This window comes from Passer montanus, unplaced genomic scaffold (genome assembly GCF_014805655.1).
Source record: "Passer montanus isolate IOZ18808 unplaced genomic scaffold, ASM1480565v1 scaffold64, whole genome shotgun sequence".
Taxonomy (NCBI): Eukaryota; Metazoa; Chordata; class Aves; order Passeriformes; family Passeridae; genus Passer; species Passer montanus.
The window spans coordinates 659,847-679,161 of NW_024371482.1; the positions used below are offsets into that span (position 1 = coordinate 659,847).

Here is a 19,315-nt window from a genome sequence, read left to right on the forward strand (position 1 = left end):
GAGCAGCGGGCTGGCCCTGGGGCCCTCACCAGAAGGACAGGGTGTAGTCCCCCACGAAGGTCTCGCTCTCTCTGACGAGGAAGGAGCCGTCGGGGGCCCCTGTCTCGATGCAGTACTCCGTCAGCAGCCGCTCCGCGATGTGCCGCCCGTCACGGCCCGCTCCCAGCTTCCCGTGGAACCACTTCTCTGTGGAGTGAAGCTCCGTGCTGTTGCTCACCTGGCAGGGGGAAAAAGCCATCGCCTTGGGTCACTGAGGGCAGGCTCACGGTGCTGGATTCTGCTTTGCTCAGGGGTTTTCCAGCTGGGAGCAGGGAGCTCCTGAAGCAGCTCGCGTCCTTCCCACCACAGGATCTCCCCCTGAAGCCAGCTGGCAGTGGCAATGCTCAGCCCCTTGGACAGTCAAGTCCTTTCCTTATGGGACAACTCATAGTCCCACAGGAGAGCCCTCACCTCCTTTTGCTCTTCCTCATCCTCGTTTCCTTGGTCACTGGTTGTCTCCCCAGAGTAATAGATCTTGCTGCTGGTCAGCACAAAGTAATGTGGGTTCCACTCCTGCAAGGAAATGAACTCTGGCAAAGAGACCCCTGGGGAAGCACCAAACTGCCCACCACCCACCCATGGCATCATCATCTCCTGACCAGTACAGGGAGGGACAATCAGGTTTGTGAAGGACAGCCACCAACACTGATTCCAGTGAGTCACAGGAGCTTTCAATACATCCCCCAGATCCCCCAGAGGCATGGATTTAAAAAAACCAGCATGTGACAAATCACACTGCAAACACCCCAACACCTAATAAAAGGAGATGACCAAATGAAAAGCAAATCAATGCAAAAAAACCAAAAAAAGCAAACCCAAGTCTGCATGAACTCAGCACAGGGGCAATCTGAGGTGAAGATATCAGAGATGTTTATGTGGATTTACCATTGCATTTTACTGTTTTTAAAAAAAAGCCTGTTCCGTTAGCATGTGGCTTTGCCAGACAGACCCTCAGCAGAGTAAAGCTGCTGAAGGTGGGCTGTGAGTAAATGCACACAGTGATAAGCACTTGGTGCTTTACAAAGATAAACCCTTGCTTAGGTGTGTCAGGTGTGCAGGCACTTGGCAGGAGGCAGGGCTGGAGCGCAGCCATCTCCAGAAATTCCTGCAGCACAAATCACAGGCTGCAGTGCCTTGGCCCAGAGCTCCCTCTAGCTCAGCCTTCTGCCTCTACCAAGGGCCCACAGGAGATTCCTAGGGAAGAGCACAGAGAGCCAGCATAAAACACCCCCAGCCTTCAGGGACACCTGAGACACCAACAGACCAAGAGCCTCTTCAGTCACTGGCACCACAGCCCTTCCTTCCAGCACCACAGCACCTGACAGAGCCACCAGGTCATTGACAGAGCCCTGAGAGCAGGGCCTGGGCCACCATGGCACAGACATACGTGATTGATGGGGTCTTCCAGGTAGAGGATGCCATTCTTGATGGAGTTGCTGATGTCATTCTCTGAGTACATCACAGACGAGGGCAGCTCCTCGTAAGCGCTGCCCTCCGCCAGCTTCTTGTGCTGTGGGATGAGAGAGGGGTCAGGCACCCCAAAAGCAGTGTAGATTTCCTGGTGAACAGCCCTAAAAGCCCAGATCTGCTGCAGTGGGGTCCCTCAGATTAGAATAAACGCCACAGGGATGATCAAACAGCACTGAAGTCCCACCCCTCAAGCAGAAATACCAACATTCCCCATGCCCTCCAAGAAAGGCAGCACCCAGCTGCTGAGCTCATTTCCCAGCAGATGCTGAAGTGAGAGAGCTTCTCTGTGTCCAGCTGTTCTTAGCATCAGGTCTCCACTTCCACTCCTACACTGCCAACCACCCCCTTCCAAAGGCAGCTGCCTTCAGTCCCATACCTTCACCCATTCCCTCACTTAGGAGCCTCACTGGGCAAGGGAATTCACCTTGATGAGAATCTTCCTCTTGAGCTGGTTTGGAGATGGAAGGCCATCAGCAGAAATATCGACTGGTTTGGTCAATAGCATGTCTCCAAAAACCTTCTTGAAATTCTGAGCCATGTTCCTCTGCTGAGCAATGCTGCAGTGGTCCTCAATGGACAGAATGACAGGGAAACTGGGAGAAGGAGCAGAGCCATCAAAACCAGCATGGGATCTGGATGGAACCAAGGACTTCTGAGCTCTGAATAAAAACCTGGCCTCTGTGCCCTCCAGGAGCAGCTCACATCAACAGCCATCTGTGCTGCCTGTAGCCACCCTTCAGGAGCTCACAGGGTGGAGAAGGACTGCCAAACTACCGGGGTTTACCCCAAGCCCTCTCCCACAAAATTTTTCTGGGAAAATTCTCTCTTTGGCTGACAGACATGACACGCTTTCTTCCCACCACATCCAGGCCTTGTGCTGCAGCTCTGGATAAAGTGAGCTCCACTTGCTACAGCCCTGGCTCCACCCTCTCTCTGCCCTGCTAGCCGAAGTCCTGCTGTACTCACTCAGAGGTGACAAAGGCGTGCTCCTTGATAGTGACCAGGACATCAGAGAACTTGATCTTGGTGGTTAAGGTGTGCCCGTGGTAGATGACCGGCATGCCATCGGGACCGTCCCAGCAATCCACTGAAAGAGACCCACAGGGGAACCTTAGCCCAAAGGCTGAACAGAGGCAAGACATGGACAGGACATGGACTGAGCCAGGTGCTGCTGGGAAATCTACTGGAAGGCAATAAAGGAGTGAGGTGATCAGGGAAAGCCCTGATCTTTCTGTGGGACCAAAACCTCAGGCACAGATCACCCAGTCCCACAAAGCAAACGACCTCAGCTCTTTCTGCACATCATGGTGTTAACGTTGCCCTGGCCAGGCCAACCTCCAGCTCTGCCTTCCTTGCACAGCCTCCCCTGAGCACCCCCAGCTGCTGTGGTGGCAGACAGAGGGGCCCGTGGGGTACTCACGTTCGATGCAGCGGCAGCCCATGCGCAGGCAGCGGGCGTAGGCCTCCAGCGAGGACTCGCTCGAGAACTGATCCCCCGTCAGGTACCTTCCAGGTGAGACAACACATCAGCACAGCGACAGCCCGCCGTGGGCACAGGTGTCTGCTGGGACACTGCGGACCTGCCTCTGCCACGTGGGAATGGCGGGAGTGGTGCTTCTCCACACCTGCCACTTTGCCCGGGTGAGGGGTTCAGCTCTGCCCCTGCTGCAAGGGGCTGCCAGCACTCCTCTGAGGTCCAGCCCCAGCTCCTGAGACAAACCTCAGACAGCCATATCAGCACTGGTGACACAGAGAGCCCCCTGCAGCCTGAGAGCAGGGTCAGATGAGCTCTTGCAGGCAGACAGGATCTCACTGCCTGCCCTCAGGGCTGCTCAGCTGGCTTCGGCTCTCAGTCCTTTAAATTTGGGTTAGCATGAACACAGAGCTCAGACAGAGCCTGTCTGCACAGAACGCAGTTCCTGCAAAATTATTCTAGCAGCAGAGAGCGGAAAATGGCCCATTTCAGCCTGACAGGGTTTATCATATCTGTCCTGAGAAGCTCTGGAGAATGACAGTGCTAATGGTGAGAAATTACCAGAGCAACAGCTCAGGACGTGAAGGCACCTGAAGGCCTGTGCAGATCTGTGCTGCTGACAGTGCCTGAGCAAAACATTTATGGCTAAATGACAGAAGGGAGGAGGGAGGCACCAAGAGGAAGGTCTCTGATGTACTGGCCTTGGTTTGGAAAAGCGTTTTTGACCCATCACTGGAATCAGGCAAAATACTCCCACCCTAGCATGAGAAAAGGATGCTGAGAGCAGCTGGGTGGAGAGAGCCCTCCCCTTGTCCTTACGTGTTGTGTGAGGAGGAGATCCAGTAATGGGAGAGAGGGTTGTTCATGTTCTCCAGACACACCATGTCCAGTTGTGAGTTCCAGATGCTGTTCTCTTTGGAAAACAGGAAGGTGAGAAACTGCTCAGGAAGAAACAGAAATGTGTTAATGATGCAGGGGAGCCAGCTGCTGTGGTTTAGCTTCACACACATCTCCCATTCTGTGCCAGCAGACATCCACCAGGGCTGCCCACAGCACACCAGCTACCTGAGCCAGGGTGCCTGAGTGACCACAGCTTGGGCACTGCCACCTACCCACTGAGCTCTGCCAGATATCTGTGTGCCAGACCCTTTGACCCAGCTAGACACAAATTAATGGCTCTGCATTTTATTTTGCAGCTCACATGGCAGGCAATAGCTTACTAAGGCCATGTAGGTCAAGGGACCTTGGCTTAGTCCAGAGTGCCAGTGACATGGTCATCTCTAGCTGCTTTTATTCAGCTCTTTTTGCTTTGAAGAGATCCTTGCATACCCCAAGGCAGCCTTAAGCCAAAGGCAGCCCCTCTCCTCCTCCAAATGAGCTGCCTGGTGAGTACTCCCAGCTGCACACACTCAGCACAAAAGCACAGCCCAGAAGCCATTCCCTTTGCCAACCACATCCATCTCCCAGGAGCTGTGACCCTTCCAGCACGCCCACCCTGCAGCAAAGGCACAGAGAGCAGAGCTGCCACACCACATGACACATCACACCAGGGGTGCCATCCCCTGTGTCACCCCACTCCACACACGCCACCTTCAAGGTGTCTTACTTCGTCCAGGGAGAAATAAGGCTCATCAATCTCCCTCAAAGGATCTCTCAGGAAGCTGAACATGAACTCCTGTACCTGAAGAGTATCTGCAGCCCAGAGCTCCTGCAAAACCCAGGGGAGACATAAAAGAAGCCATTTCAGAACGTATTACTGCAAACCACATGCAGCTCATCCAGTTGGAAGCTTTAACCATTAAGGAGGCGGTTTTTGATGCAAGTCCATCTCTGCCAGGAACTCAACTGTCAGCACAAATGCTGGAGAGCACACAAGGAGGAAATCTGCCCTGCTTCTGAGTGGGCTTTGTTTCCTCAATGCCGTGCATTTTTCTCTCCGATAGCTCCTTTGAACAACATCTGCCATCCCTCCTCCTTCAGCAGCAGAAGCCAACCCAGCTTCCTTTGGCTCTCTCATCCTGGGTTTCTTTCATTAGCCACCAAAACACTGCATCTCCCCACTGATTAACTCCCTGCTGGCTGCAGACCACAGGCAGGGAGGTGGCAGTGGGGGACAGGGCAGAGCAGGAGCTATGAGCCATGGCAAGGTTTTGCCAGCCAGCCCTGCCCTCCTGGAGGAGACCAGCAATGAGAAAGGAACCTGGCAAGAGCCAAGGGGTCTGTGCTGCCCACAAACGCACAGCTGGTGCCTGTGTGTGTGTCTGCACATGCATGCTGTGCTTGCTGAGTGACCCAAGATTGCTTTTAAATTGAAGAATCAGCAGCTGAATCCATCAGCTGCTCCTCAGGAACTGCTGACACCTCCTGAGCAACAGGATGGACATGACTTCTTGGCTGCAGCACACCTTTGGTAACCAGTTGAGGTCACGGGGACTGGGTCAACTTCCACTGTTCAGTTCCTGCTTCCTGGGACCCCCACTCCTCCCAGATCTCCTGGTTCCTTTCCTGGCCAGGGTGCCCAGCTGAGTTCAGGTCTGCCCTCCCCAGCACCTCCCCTACAACACCTCCTGCTCCAGAAGGATGAGCTGTGCCAGGCAGAGCAGCCCACAGCCCAATCATCCCAGCCCCACAGCAAGGCTACCTTTGGAGCACTGGACCCCAAATGTCACCAGTGCCTACCCCATTGTCCCTCCCCAGTGCCTGTGCTGAGCTCACCCTCTGGTACTCCAGCAAAAACTTCTGCAGCTCCAGCAGCGACACCCTGAAGTGCTCAGGCCTTTCTGCACCCCTGACAAGCAGAGAGAGAGAAGCTTCAGTCACTTGTGCAGCACCTCGTGTGAGATGCCATCTGCCACCTCCCTGGCACGTGCAGCCAGATGTGCCCCGAGTGTGCAGCACTGAAGGAGCAGAGTGGGATGAGCAGAGAGCTGAGGACAGCAAACACATGCCCACATCCCAAAAGCAGGGACTACTCCAGGAGCAGTACAGGGTTCACACTGACAAGGGCATGGTAACATGAAACTCTGGTGAAGGGCAGCAAAAACCATTAGAGGAATGGATTAGTGAAAAAAAAAAATAGAGGGTTTGGTTTGAACCTGGGTGTAAAGAACTAAATAGAGGCAGGGCAGTTAAGGGGTGACTGCAGACAGGACAGACCTACAGGTATGCAGAGAACATGGACTCATGGAGGCAAGACACAGGGAAAGAAGAAGGGAACTGTTTGTAGCTGATAATCTCGAGGGACTGGTCCATGACTGCAGTAAGTCACAAAGCCAAGGCCATGCCAATGCCAAGTCACAGCCAAGGGCCATGCTGGGCACTAACACCACAAAATCCAAAGTGGACTGAGCAGTGCTGGCTGCCCTGGGCAGAGGGATGAGCCAGATGCTCTGCTGAGGATCCTGATGTCTCTTTTCTATCGTTATAGGAAAAAAGGGAGGAAACCATTGGGAATTAGCCGGACAAGTCAGTAAATCTTTCACTCTTTAGCTCCTGTGTCCAAATTCAAGCTCTTTCTATCACAGCCAAGGTGAGCAGAGGGCAGGGAAGGGCACAGCTGGCAATGGCACCAGAGGCACTACCAGGGTGGGGAGGGCTCTGCAGCCACCACGAGCATAATCCCTGGGAGATGGCTCAAGGTCTGATCACTTCACATCAAACAACTGACCTGAGCTGGGATGTGTGGGAGGGAGAGATCCCTCCCTGCCCCGAGCTAAAGCGTCTACAGCAGTGATGCTTGTTGAGAGCACAGAACACAGGCAGCACAGGAGCAGGAGGAGTGCATAATGCCTCAACCCAGCATGCTGCTGCAGGCCCCAAAGCATGTTATGGAGCAAAAGAAAACAGCCCCTTCCCCAGAAAACACAGAGAATGATCCACCTTTCCAAGAACGGGACATCCATCTGCAAAAGAAGAAGCACAAGCATTAGGTTTGCACTTGGTACCTTCTTTACTCCCAAGAGAAGAGCTCACCCCAAGGGCAGCAGGGTTAAAAAGTCAATTAAGTGGGAATGCCCAGTAACAAATATGGTTTCTCCCTTCCCTCTCCTCCCTGGAGGATTCAGCTCTTACTGTTTTCTGGGCGCTGAACATCAGGCTGCGGTAGAGCTGTGCAAACTGCCCGTACGTGATATCCCCGTTCCTCTGCTCCACATCCTGGAAAACAAACCAAACCCAGAGGTTTTACAGACACCACAGGTAACTCTGTGTGGCTCAAGGAACGTCTCTTCCCACCAGAATCCCTGAGGAAAGAAGGAGGGGGAAAAGGCCAAAACCCGTTCAGACTCTGTGTCCTGAACAATGGCCTCAAGTTGTGCCAGGGGAGGATTAGGTTGGATATTTTGAAAAAATCATGAAAACAGTGGTCAGGCATTGGAACAGGCTGCCCAGGCACTGGTGGAGTCACCATCCCTGCACATGCTCAAAAACACATGGATGTGGCACTTGGGGACATGGTTTAGTGGACATAGAAATCTGGGTAATGGTTGGACTCAATGATTTTAGAGGGTTTTTTCCAATCTTAACAAATCTGCCACAGTCTCTGCTGGGGCCAGCGGGACCCTGCAGTGCCCAGGGCACAGGCACATCCTAAAATGAGTTTCATGATTCCCCAAGCTCACCCACACAAAGGCAACACACACACTGATAAAGTGTCACCACTTACTGAATACTTACAAAAGGATAATTTGATTTTTTTGTTTGCCCAGAATATCTGAAGTGTCTGGAAACCACAAGACCCAAAGTGTGTGTTCTCCTTTGGATACACCCCTCTTTGGCCCTGGAGTTTTGGGCTGCTGGGGGCAGCTGGTCACCATGAGGTGACCCTTCATGCCCGGGCCAGTGGTGATGCTGGCAGAGCATCACTGGCTGGCAGGGGGTGCAAGAGCCAGGACACAGGACCTGGCAGCTGCTCTGCACTCTCCCCCAGCAGCACCAGCCCGTGACTGGGGCCAGGAGCAATGAGGGGAGTGTGGGAGGCAGGGTGGGGTAAGGAGAGGGTGCTGGCCACAAATGGGCCAGGGCGCGGCACCCAGTGGGAGCTGGCACCTCTTCAGTCACCACCGTGGGTGGGGGCCCTCCCAGGAAAGGCTGGGAGGCTCTGCAATATGCAAACACTCCCTGGGAGTTGAAGCACCACCAGTTTTTGCTCAAAGGCAGGCAGTGGACTGCTGAGGGGCAGAGTGGAGGGGTCACACACTCACCGTGAGTCTCTCCCGCAGGAACCTCATGTTGGGGACCCGGTAGTTGACCTGAGACAGCATGTTCTTCAGATCCTTGGCAGAGATCCTGGCTCGGCAGGGGAAAGAGGGGAGACCTGTTCAGCAGTCTGGGAGGGAGGGGTCTCACCCTGGGGCTGGAACATGCAGAGAGAGGCCGTGCCCAAAGGGGCACCAGCTGTGGCACAAGGATGGATGCGTGACCCCAGAACCATGCTGAGGCTGGGGACAGTGGGGAAGATGTGGGGTGCAGAGAGAGGGATCTGCAAACACTGCTCCTGTAACTCCTGACAGAGCAGGGCGAGCCCAGCAGCCCCTGCCAATCGAGCTGATGCCACAGCTGACAGGCAGCACCCACTGCTTTAAAGGAACAACCAGGAAGAAGCATTTTTCAAGTATCTGTGCCCCAATATGGATGCTGGGTGACCAACTCCCTCCCAAAACCCACTCCCTGGACAGGACAGGCTCTCTAAGTGGTTAGGAGTCAGCTAATTTTATCTTAAGGAGAGGAAAAAAGCCATTTTAGGTCCCCAGCCACAGGCACAGCACTGCCACGTCGTGCCCAGCCGTGCTGTCCCAGCCACACACGCTGCAGGCAGGGAGCAGCCAGTGTGGCTGTGCTTCCCAAAGCCCTCCACACCAAAGGTGCTGGTTCCAGAGCAGGGAAAGCTCCAGTGCCAGGATCCCACAGCCCAGCAGGCAGAGACAGGCAGGAAGGAGCTCTGGGCTGCCCTTGCCTGTTCTGGAGCTGTCCCCACATGGGGCACCAGCCCTGCAGCAAGGAGAAATGAGGATGCCTCCCATCTGCAGGATTTAGAGGGGTCTGTGTCCAATCATCTTCTGGCAGCTCCTGCCTTAAAAGCAAGTCCTGGGAGTCCACCCCTGCAATCACAGATGGTGCTTCTGTCCCCCACTGAGCACGTGGGAACACAGGATCCTGCAGGATGCTCCCCCATCCCACAAAGCATGGGGCAAGTCTGGAAATCCTTATGGCTTTGGGGTGCAAATATAAAAATACCAGGGAAGATGCCCTGCATGGGGGATTTAACCTGGGGGCACGCTGGCATTCACATGTGCCATCTTTTTTACACCCTTCCCTGAAAGCAGGGTGATCTCAAACAGCACAGGAAGGAGGAGGGATGGAGAGAGCTCCAGGGAGAGGGAGAAAGCAGCTGGTGTCAGGCGCTGCAGAGCCCAGGGCTGGGCAGCCAGCAGGACACAGAGAGCCCTTGTTCCTGGGCTCAGAGCCCTGGGGACCCGGACACACAGGGCCAGAGCAGGACCTGGCCCAGCCCCTGTGGCCTGACCAAGGACTTTGCAGTGTCCTGCCACTCACTGGCAGAAGAGAAAAAGAAAAAGAAGAAAAAAAGGAGCTGGGAAATGGCCCCAGCCTCCCCTTTCCTCACAGCTGTACAGACAGCAACACACACAGCACGAGTATCTCCCCTGCACCTTACCTCCCTGGGCAGTGAGGCTACCCTGGGGGCTCAGAGTGAGTGTTCTGGGGAGGAGATCCTGCCCTTTCCCTTCTCCAACACACCCAGATGCACAGTCATGTGCAGGGTGCTGTGTGACCCCCTGGGCAGGGGTCCTGGGTGACAGGGAAGTGTGTGGAGTGAGCCAGGAGTACAAGGAGAGATGCCCTCACACGTCAGGAACCACAGCTGTAACAGCTTCATGGGACCCCCAACAGGACACACAGAGTCCCCAGGGCTGCCCAGCAGCAATCCCTCCTTGGTGAGAGCATGAGACTGCAAAAAAGCTCTTGGAAAAAGAGCGGGAGAGGCTGAGGAGCAGAACCAGCAGCAGCCATCCCTGGGGAATCTCTGGAGCTGCCACTCAGCTCTGGTGATGCTGAGCTGTTTCACAGGAGGTGCTGGACCACAGCCCTGCTCCCTGATGTGACAAGAGCAAGCCCTGTCAAAGCTGTGACCAGCATTTCCCTCTCAGCTACAGACAGAAGACAGGGTAAGGAAGGATTTTATTTACTGTGTGTTATTCATCATGTTAAAGTGCTGGAGACCTTGGACAAACAGCTTGGTAGTATTTTCAGACTAGAAAGTAAAAACAAAATAAACTAATTTTTTCTGTGGAACAATTTTTAAGGTTTCATGACAAACAGGCCAGAGGCCCAGCCCTCTCACAGGGCATGGAAACATTCCCCTGCCAGCCCTCAGTGCTGCAAATGCTGCTCCCAGCCATGGGCAGCTCTCCTGGCCAGAGGTGAAACAGTCTCCTCCAGAGCAATTAGGAAAAAAACCCCAGCATCCTGTTATCCTCCTCTTTCCACCTAACCTCCCCTGGAAAAACAAATACCCAAAGGGCCAGCAGCCAGTGGAAACAGCCACCATCTGCTGGGGCTGGAAGGGACAGCCCGGCCCCCAGCCGAGGAAGGCGGAGAGCAGAGAGAAGAAAAAGCTCCAGCACAAGAGCCATGGGGTACACAAATGCTGGGAAGGATTTCTGCAGCTGCCAAAACCCTATCTGCTCTGGAAAGGATCAAGGATGGTGTGCAAGTGGGGTTTTTTAAAAAAATAAAAATCACAACTCACTGTTCCCTTTGAAAACCCACTTCCAGGCTGAAAAGGAAAAGCAAAGAGCTCAGTGACACTAAATTTAATGCTGGAATGCCTCACAGGGGCCATGATTTAATCCAGGAGATGTTTATGTCACATAACTGTAGCCTCTACCTTGCAGAAAACACGTGGATGCTTGTAAAATGTTTGTAAAATGGGAAGACCCCAAATCTTTCCACAGCCCTTCTGTTGATGTTTTGCTCCTCTCGCTGCATGGGCTGGAGCAGCAGCTCTCCTAATTAAGGGTTTTGCACTGAAACCCTTCCCTGTGGGTGACAGGTAAGGAATATATTGGATTTTTCTGCCTTAATTCTAAATGCTAATAGAAAGATGATATCAATAGAAACAACAGGGATGCAACAGGCTGGCTGTCAGCTCTGCTGATTTGCCTTGGGCACACAGATCTATACATGCAATCTCCTTTTGTACTGCTGGGATGCCATTTCATCAGTTTTACTGCATAACCAGAGGGAAAAAAGGACCAATTATTTCCACTTTTCCTGCACTCCTCCTCCAAAACCTGCATGCAGCTACCCCTGCACCTGCCTCAGTGCTCTCCATTGCAGAATTAGGAAATATTGTGTCCAGTCACCACTGTGTATACAACCCAAACCTGGATTCAAAAGGTGTGTGGCTTATGCACAGCAGCTGCAACAGATTAAAGCTCCTCTTCTTCCCTTCCTGCCTCTGTGAGGATTTACTCCCCCTCCACAAAATCCCCGTGCACACAGCAGTGCACCACAGTACACCACAGTGTAAATCACTGCAAAGGCAGAAACGTCCAGTGCAGCAGGGTCTGCCCCATCAACACACTCCTGCCCTGGACAGGGTCAATTTATCCCTGGCTGCCTGTCCTGGGAGGGTCACAACAAGGACAAAGCAGAGGATGCTCCAGACCCCAGTGTTCTGCAGCTCTCTGGACATCAGAGCATGGAAAAGGGGCAGGTGGGACCCACTCGCAGCTGGAGGGAGGCAGGGCTGATGCCCCGGGGGAGCACATTAACACAGGAATCAATGCTGGAAGGTTAATGGGCTCAGTTAACATCACAGGGGGGAAGCATGGCCCACGGATGGGAGGAGGCACACAGCAGCAGCTCACAGCCTGGCAGCCAGCACTGGGACTGCAAAACTGGTGATGGCAGTGGGACAGAGAGCAGAGCACGGTGGAACTCACCTCCCCAGCAGGAAAATGTCCCCTCCCTTATCTCATGGTGAATCATGACCCAATTCCCTTCCCTCACCTCCTCATGACAAGCATGACATTTTACTTGCTAGGACAACACTAAGTACCCAACCAAGAGCCCCACAAGCCAAGCAGTGGGATGATCCATGCCCTCATGGGCCACAGAAAAGGAGAATGGAACAAACAGGGTGGAGAGTAATAAGCACAACCCAGTTCAGCCCTGATGGGGTGCCCTGAGCTGCCTCCTGGCTTTTTGATGTCTGCTTCCTTGGGTGGTGCCAGGTGGGGGGAAGGTGTTTCACACTGTGGGCTCTCAAGGTGTTACTGGGTCCAAACAGCTGAGAAACAGCTCAGGAAAACAAGACAGCTTTTTTATGCCTTTTTTTTTAATTCAGTGAAAATCAGCCAGGGAAGTTTGGGATTTGGATTAAGGTTCCTTGAAAAAGAGCATTAAAAGCCTAAAGAACCCAACAAAAAACCCAAAGGCTGGGGTTTCAAGTCAAAGGTGAACTCCTCCAGCCCAAACCCTCCCCTGAACACGACTGCAGGCTCCTCCCTCCTTACCTGTCCTCCCGGTTGCGATCCAGGGAGTAGAACTGCTTCCGGAGCCACCTGGGTGGGAAGGCACAAACAGGCACACACTCAGCCCCTCAACACCCAGCTCCTGCTCCAATCCCTCTCTGGAAGATGCTCAGTGGCACACCATCCACTCCCACATCCCTCCTGCCCAGCAGAGAACCTGGCTCTGCCCCCTTTCACAGGCAGCCCACCCTATTTTCATACAAGTTCTGCTTTAAAAATGCCTCTGCACTGAAGTGCTACAGATAACACAGGCTGTGCACACACAGAAACATCAATTTGTGGTAAAACTCCTTCTCCCTGATGCATGAGATCAAACGCTGGGGTCAGCAGGATGAGGCTTCTGGAGTGCAGAGGCAGAAGTGCTCGGTCAGCACAGCTCAGAGAGGGAATGAGATGTCACTGTGCTCACCTTCTTCTGTTAAAACAGACAGAAGGGGGAAAAAAACAAGTGCAGGGAAAGGACAGGCTTTCCTCACCTTTCAATCTGCAGGGGGGTGGGTGCCCTCAGAGTGTCTGCCACCAGCCAGTTCAGCCCCTTGATCCACATATTGACCTCATCCTCGGAAGTGGCTGTGGAAAATGTACAGGAGAAGTGGGAAGAGCAGACACACAGGCTTGATCACCAAAACAAACCTCTTGGGACGATCCCCAGCATCTACATGCCCTACTCCTGCCTTCATCCCCTTTCTGGTAACATTTCCCCCCCATGCTGATGCTCTGGCTGGCTCCTGTCCCTGCCAAGCTCCTGCTCCTCTCCCGTGGGATGGACGTGGCTGGCTGGACCTCTCACCCCTGCATGTCCCACTCCCTCCTCCTCCACTTCCCAAGAGCTGTGGGATGTGTGTAAGCGAAGCTGTTTGGGCCCTGTGGGGATGAAGCTCTGGCTCAACCCTGCCTGGCACACCCCCAGGAGAGCTTTACCTTGCAGGCTGAGGGTCTTCAGGCGGAATTCCGTGCCGTAGAGGACGACGAAGCAGTGCGAGTGGTCTGCTCGGAAACACGGGTCCTCCTGGTACCGGTCAAAGTCGCGCGAGTTCTTCCCTGGACGGATCTCTTTGATCTCACGGATGTCCACTAAGGGGAAGGGAAAACAAAGGGTTTTCTTTGAAAGCAAAGGGAATGTTTGGTGATTCTCGGAATTCCCACAGCACTGGAGAAGGAAGGGCACAGATGAAGTGGATTTAGTCACCTGAAGAGCTGGGTTACAGCCTGTAAGCACAGCCCCCTCTTACTACTCCCCAAGGAGGTTTCCCCAGCCAGAACCCCCCCAGTTACCTCTGTGTTCCCCAAAAATGTCTCCCCCACAGGAATCCTCAGGAAGGGGCAGCTGTGAGCATGCTGGAGCATTAGCACTAAGCAAGGAGGACACTGGTAAGGGAACATCTCACAGCCTCCCTCCCCAGAGGAAATTCTGGGAAAGGACTTCTATTGCCATAGAACAAAGAGAAAACAACAGCAGCAGCAAGGCAAAAAAATGCAAACCAAAACAATAAAACCCAACCCAAACCCAAGAATTTTTTCTTCCTGGAAAAATAGCTTCTTAAATGCTCATGGGAATCAAATAACAACATTTCTGAGTCACGTTTCCAAAGCAGATGATGCTTCTGAGCAATGCAGGATGGAGATTACTGCAAACCTGGCATGTAATTCATCCCAATTAAACTCCACTTACTGCACTCACTGTGGATCATCTCGCCTTTCATTTCTATTTACTGCAGTTTAAAACTAGACAGAAATGTGACCTGCTCATCACCCACAGCACTAAACTGCATCATGAGAGATGATGCTCTCTCCAAACCCCACAGCAAGGCAGACACAGGGTTTGACTTTGGGAGGACCTGTAAAGCACAAAGAACACGGGATTCTCTCTTGGATCCTGCTCCTGTGCAGTACTGAGGGTGCACCTGGAGACAGTGGCAGCCTGCTCATTGTCTGGCACAGGATGTATCCAGACTGACCATTCTATGAATTCTGGGGGTGTCCTGTGCAGAGCCAGGAGTTGGACTTTATGATCCTTGTGGGTCCCTCCCAACTTAGGATATTCTATGAATGTAATAACCCTCCAAAGCTCATCAAGCTGTGACAAGAGCATAGAAAGACCCAGGTCCTTGGGGCTGCAAAGCAAGGGCAGACAAGCTTCCTAAAATAAGCAAGAATGTGACTTTTTGAGGCATCATCTACCCTTTGGAAAGGAGCTGTCTGGCAGCTCAAATGTTAGCATGCTCTGCCATAACCTTACCCATATCCTTAGTGACACAGCAGGTTATTTTAGCCCACAGAAACCCATACCACAGCTCAGGTCTTTGCATCCAGGACACACAATGGGGCTGAAGGCTAATCCTGTCCTTGGAGGATGCAGGGTTTGACCAACACAGTGGGGGAAAACATGTCAGATGAGTTTTCATGGTAATTTACCAGGCAAAAACTACCAAAGTAAAGTGCTGGGATATTCCTGGCGTGCCTTTGCACCACACTGCAAGCATATTCTGCACTTTGGGATGCTGCAGAGTTGGCTGTGCCCTGTGCTCACCCCTCCCTTCACCAGCAGGTTACTACCTAGTGAGGCAGAGCTGGTGTTACAAAGTGCACACCTAAAATCCACGAAGTGGAGAAAGCCCCGGAGCAAGTGAGGTGCTTATCAAGGACAAAAGCACGCAGGGAATTCCTAGGGCAAAGGGCAGCCTCCGTGAGGATGGGGCAGAACCTCCAGCCCACGCACACTTGCAGCTGCTTGCTGCTCTCTCTCACCCTCCCAAACCTGCCTGAGTGTGCCGGGGAAGGCAGCTGGGGTTTGCTTTGTGCAGCCCTTTCTCACCAGAGAGCAGCACAGCAGCCTCGCCCACCCGCTGCCTCCAGCACCTTGCTGGTCCCCGGGCAGCTGGAAGAAGTGACTCTGAGCAGGAAGCACAAATGGCACCATCCCCAGCAGCAAGGGCTGCCTCTGGCAGTGCAGGCCAGGAACCACCACGGAAAGGAGGGCTGGAGGGGTTTGGAGAGCCCAGGTCTCACAGAGACACTCTGCAGGCTCTGCCCTGCTCAGCACCAGGGTGGTGTGGGCTCTGTGCCATGACCCACGTGTCCCACCATGGGGCTGCACCTCGAGGCCTTGCTGGGAAAGGCTCACTGAGGATGGGAGCAATAACACAGGGTTAAGCACCTGGTGGGGTCCCAGCTCCACAGGCACACCTGGGCAGGGGAACAGGGCCAGGTGACCTGGGGCAAGCCCTCAAAGACAAGTCCTCTGTCACCAAGGTGAGCCACACCTCCTCCTGCCCGAGCTGCCCTGTCCCACGGGGGAGGCAGAGGGTACAAACTGGTCCTTATCCCACCTGGGATGTGGCAAGAGAGGAAGAGCGTGGTCCCACAGCCATGGCAGAGGGAAGCTGTCTGATGGAACATGCACCCTGCCGCAGCCTGGCAGAGCTGGATGCCCCAGGGAGGAACCAGCAGCAGGCAGGGGTGGATGAGCAGCGGCTGAGGTTGCAGCCTGGAGCAGGCTGGCTCCTCTCCAGCCCTCCTGGGAGGGCGTGCAGACAGCAGCCAGGAGAGGCTCCGGGAAGGAGGCAGCAAAGCCCATCCAGCCCAGAGATGCTCTGAGCTCCCCACATGGTTCCACAGTGCACACTGAGCCATCCCACGGCTCTGCAAACAGTTGTGCCCTTCACAGCCTCCCAAACTTCCCTGCAGACCACTGCCAGAAGAAACAGCCTGGCCCTCCCTTTGTCTCCAGAGCTGAAAAAAAAAAAAAAAGTTACATTTCTGGGCAAAGAGCCCTCTTTCAGCAGGAGGGGGTTGCATCAGAAAGAAAAAGCTGACCCCAGATCCACCTCCCTCACCATGTAAGAAAAAAACCCACCAAATTACCCTCTGGTTACATGAAAACCAGATCCACCCTTGAAGTCATTTAAAACTGAAACTTCATCCAAGCCTCATTTACCCGCTGATGGATAGGGTGTTGTAACGTGCAAGGATAAGGACAGCCTGGAACAGGCTCTGAGGGTTGCAAAATCCCCACCTCCAGAGGATTTCTGGAAAGATGGAAAACTGATTAATTTTTTAAAAAAAAATTTAAAAGCTGACCAAAAGAGCATTTAGCCAGATCACTTTCCAGGATGGGTTTATCAGGGACAGCCTCCAAGCAAACACCCACCTCCTCAACAGGCATTGCTGGGTCTGTGTCTCCCTGGGGAGAAATGGTGCAGTGAGAGCCACGGGGTCACTGCCAGCCCAGCTGGCTGACATGGCCTGATCCTGCCCGGGGGCAGCGGAAAAGCCTCCAGCCTACTCACTCTGGCAAAGAAAAAGAGGTTAAAAAAAGAGTCTTCCTGCTATTTAGCATTGTGGATCCCACTGAGCACAGCCATGTGGTCATCCCCAGGCTTCCCATCACGGGAAGGGGCACCGGAGGGTCAGGTGGCCCCCAGGGAGAAAGAGGAAAAAGACATGTATGTGCATGTGAGTAAAATACAAGAAAAATCTATTATGCAACAGCGAGGAGAGTAAAGCAGTGCCACCTCCCTTTTATTATTTCAGTGGAAGCCCCCTGAAGTGGACATTTGGGCCAGCAGTGGATGCTCGGAGCTGCAGGAGGATCCTGGCTCACCTGCTCCTGCTGGCACCCGCCAGCCGGGTGTTCCCCCACCAGCAGCCCAGCCCCTGGCTCTGCTGCTGCAACCCAACACTGCCTGCAAGAAAAACAAAACCCCACCACAACTCCCCCGTGAGCGAGCCGGGCTCGGCCGGGCGAGCTCTAAGTGCCGGGCTGGCCGGGGGCCAGGCCCTCAGCACCTCTCAGTCTGGAGCTGCCCCACACTGCTCTTCATGGAGCCGCGTTCTCCTGCACAGCCCCAGAGCCCTGCCAGGCTGCAGGGGAAGCAGGAGAGCCGGTGAGCTGGGGTTTGGCACGGGGCAGGAACTAGGGGGGCTCTTGGCACACGTGTGACACCAGCAATGAGCACAGCGAGGGCTGTCCTGCCCTCTGCGCCCCTTCGGAGGGAGCCAAGCACTCAGCCCAAGCAATTAGGAGTGCATGTCACATTAGTGCTGGTGTTGGGAGTGACAACTGCTCAGCCTCTCAAGGCCACCAGCTCCCCTTCATTGACAAGCCTGAAGCAGGCAGAGTAATGGTGAATTGAACAGCCTGAAACAGCAGAGTGAGGGTGAATTGAACACCCTGAAGCAGGCAGAGTGAGGGTGAATTGAGCACCCTGAAGCAGGCAGAGTGAGGGTGAACTGAACACCTGAAGCAGGCAGTGAGGGTGAATTGAACAGCCTGAAGCAGCAGAGTAATGGTGAATAGAACAGCCTGAAGCAGGCAGAATTGAACACCCTGAAGCAGGCAGTGAGGGTGAATTGAACACCTGAAGCAGGCAGAATTGAACACCCTGAAGCAGGCAGAGTGAGGGTGAATTGAGCACCCTGAAACAGGCAGTGAGGGTGAACTGAACATCCCTGAGTTGAACACCCCTGCTCAGACGAGGTTACCACATCCCCCTCACATCCCCCTTGCTGCTCAGCTTCGGCTATCAGGTTTCCAGAGGAAGAGCCAGTGCCATTAGCAGATGGCTTATCCAGACAGGACAACAAGAAACCAGCTGAGGCCTCTCATTTGACCTTAACTGGTTTTTCAGAGGGCAGGGAGCACGGCTGAGGCACCCACCGAGGCAAACAATCACCAAAGCAGCAGCACCCTGTGCCCCAGAGCATCCCTCACCCCCTATGAACTAAAAGGGCAACTCAGACTTTTCAGTTAAGCACTCAAATCCATGTAAAACTTCCTCTCACTTCCCTTGTTGTCCCAGGGAGGAGCCATCCTCGTGCCCAGGGGATCAGTGGGTCCCACTGCTCTTGTTGGTACAACATGCAGGTGGGTACTTCTGTCTCAGGAAAAGAAGCAGGCAAAGCTATTTTCCCCTCCAGACTCAGCTCAGCTGTGTCTCAAGTTGCTCCAACAAGGTGCTTCATCTCGCCTGCATCAGCAAACTGGATTTTTTACTCCAAGCCACTGGATTTTGCTATGAAGCAACTGTCTCAGTATCACTACCCCAGTGCCAGCAATGCAGAAAGCACCTTGGGAGGGGAGATGCTGGGGGGGAAAAACAGCTCAGTGGGCTGGAGAGGGGACAACAGGGAGTTCCTGACTAGGCAGGGTGACTGGGGCTAGCCTGGACCCCAAACACCACCTGGGAAGTGGCAGCAGTGCCAGCAGCACGGCCTGGGCAGCCCACACAGGGCACATGGGGATGAGCTGGCTGCTCTGTGGGCACCACGGCTTCCTGCCCGAGCCTCTGCCTGCCACAGCCTCTGCTGTGCCCCCCAGTCACATGGCCTGTGGCTTCTGGGCTCCTGCTGCTCCCTCCCTCCCCTGTTTCCCCCCGCAAATCCTTATCACCTGCAGAGGAAGCTGCAGGAGATGTGCAGGGAGATTAGGAGATGCTGCTGAGAGGATGTGAGGAAGAGGCCTCCCCTCCTCCACCCCACACATATCCCACGTTAGGGCTGGAGCAGGGAGGCAGAGGTCCTGCCCAGACACTGCTTCTTCTAAAGGGCACAGTGGCCTCCTCCCAGGCTGCCCTGCCAGCATCAGCCTCACGCAGGTGCCTTCAAGAGCTCTTGAACATCCTCTTGATGTGAGAACCAGAGGCAGCTGTGGGCTGGCAGCTGCCTGACCTGTTATCATCAGCACATCTCTCCTGTTCACCCTCAGCTGCAAGAAAATATGCGTAAAAAACCAAAGCTGATCCTTCAAGTGAGCAAAGCAGGATGCTGCTACCTC

At 54.0% G+C, this 19,315-nt stretch overlaps 1 protein-coding gene across 4 annotated transcripts in view; it reads right to left on the reverse strand.

Moving 5' to 3' along the window:
• The window catches only part of PLCG1 (phospholipase C gamma 1), a 42,125-nt gene that overhangs the window by 10,713 nt on the left and 12,097 nt on the right, over positions 1–19,315 (reverse strand). For all 4 annotated transcript variants that reach the window (XM_039728097.1, XM_039728096.1, XM_039728095.1 and 1 more), the window contains exons 2-16: positions 13,462–13,614; positions 13,017–13,110; positions 12,523–12,570; positions 8,185–8,269; positions 7,055–7,138; positions 6,863–6,885; positions 5,699–5,771; positions 4,590–4,691; positions 3,803–3,921; positions 2,930–3,015; positions 2,476–2,596; positions 1,934–2,102; positions 1,427–1,549; positions 451–552; positions 30–217 (exon numbers count right to left, since the gene is read on the reverse strand). In XM_039728097.1, the coding sequence (XP_039584031.1) occupies positions 30–217; positions 451–552; positions 1,427–1,549; positions 1,934–2,102; positions 2,476–2,596; positions 2,930–3,015; positions 3,803–3,921; positions 4,590–4,691; positions 5,699–5,771; positions 6,863–6,885; positions 7,055–7,138; positions 8,185–8,269; positions 12,523–12,570; positions 13,017–13,110; positions 13,462–13,614 (1,570 nt within the window). The remainder of the gene's footprint in view (positions 1–29; positions 218–450; positions 553–1,426; positions 1,550–1,933; positions 2,103–2,475; positions 2,597–2,929; positions 3,016–3,802; positions 3,922–4,589; positions 4,692–5,698; positions 5,772–6,862; positions 6,886–7,054; positions 7,139–8,184; positions 8,270–12,522; positions 12,571–13,016; positions 13,111–13,461; positions 13,615–19,315) is intronic.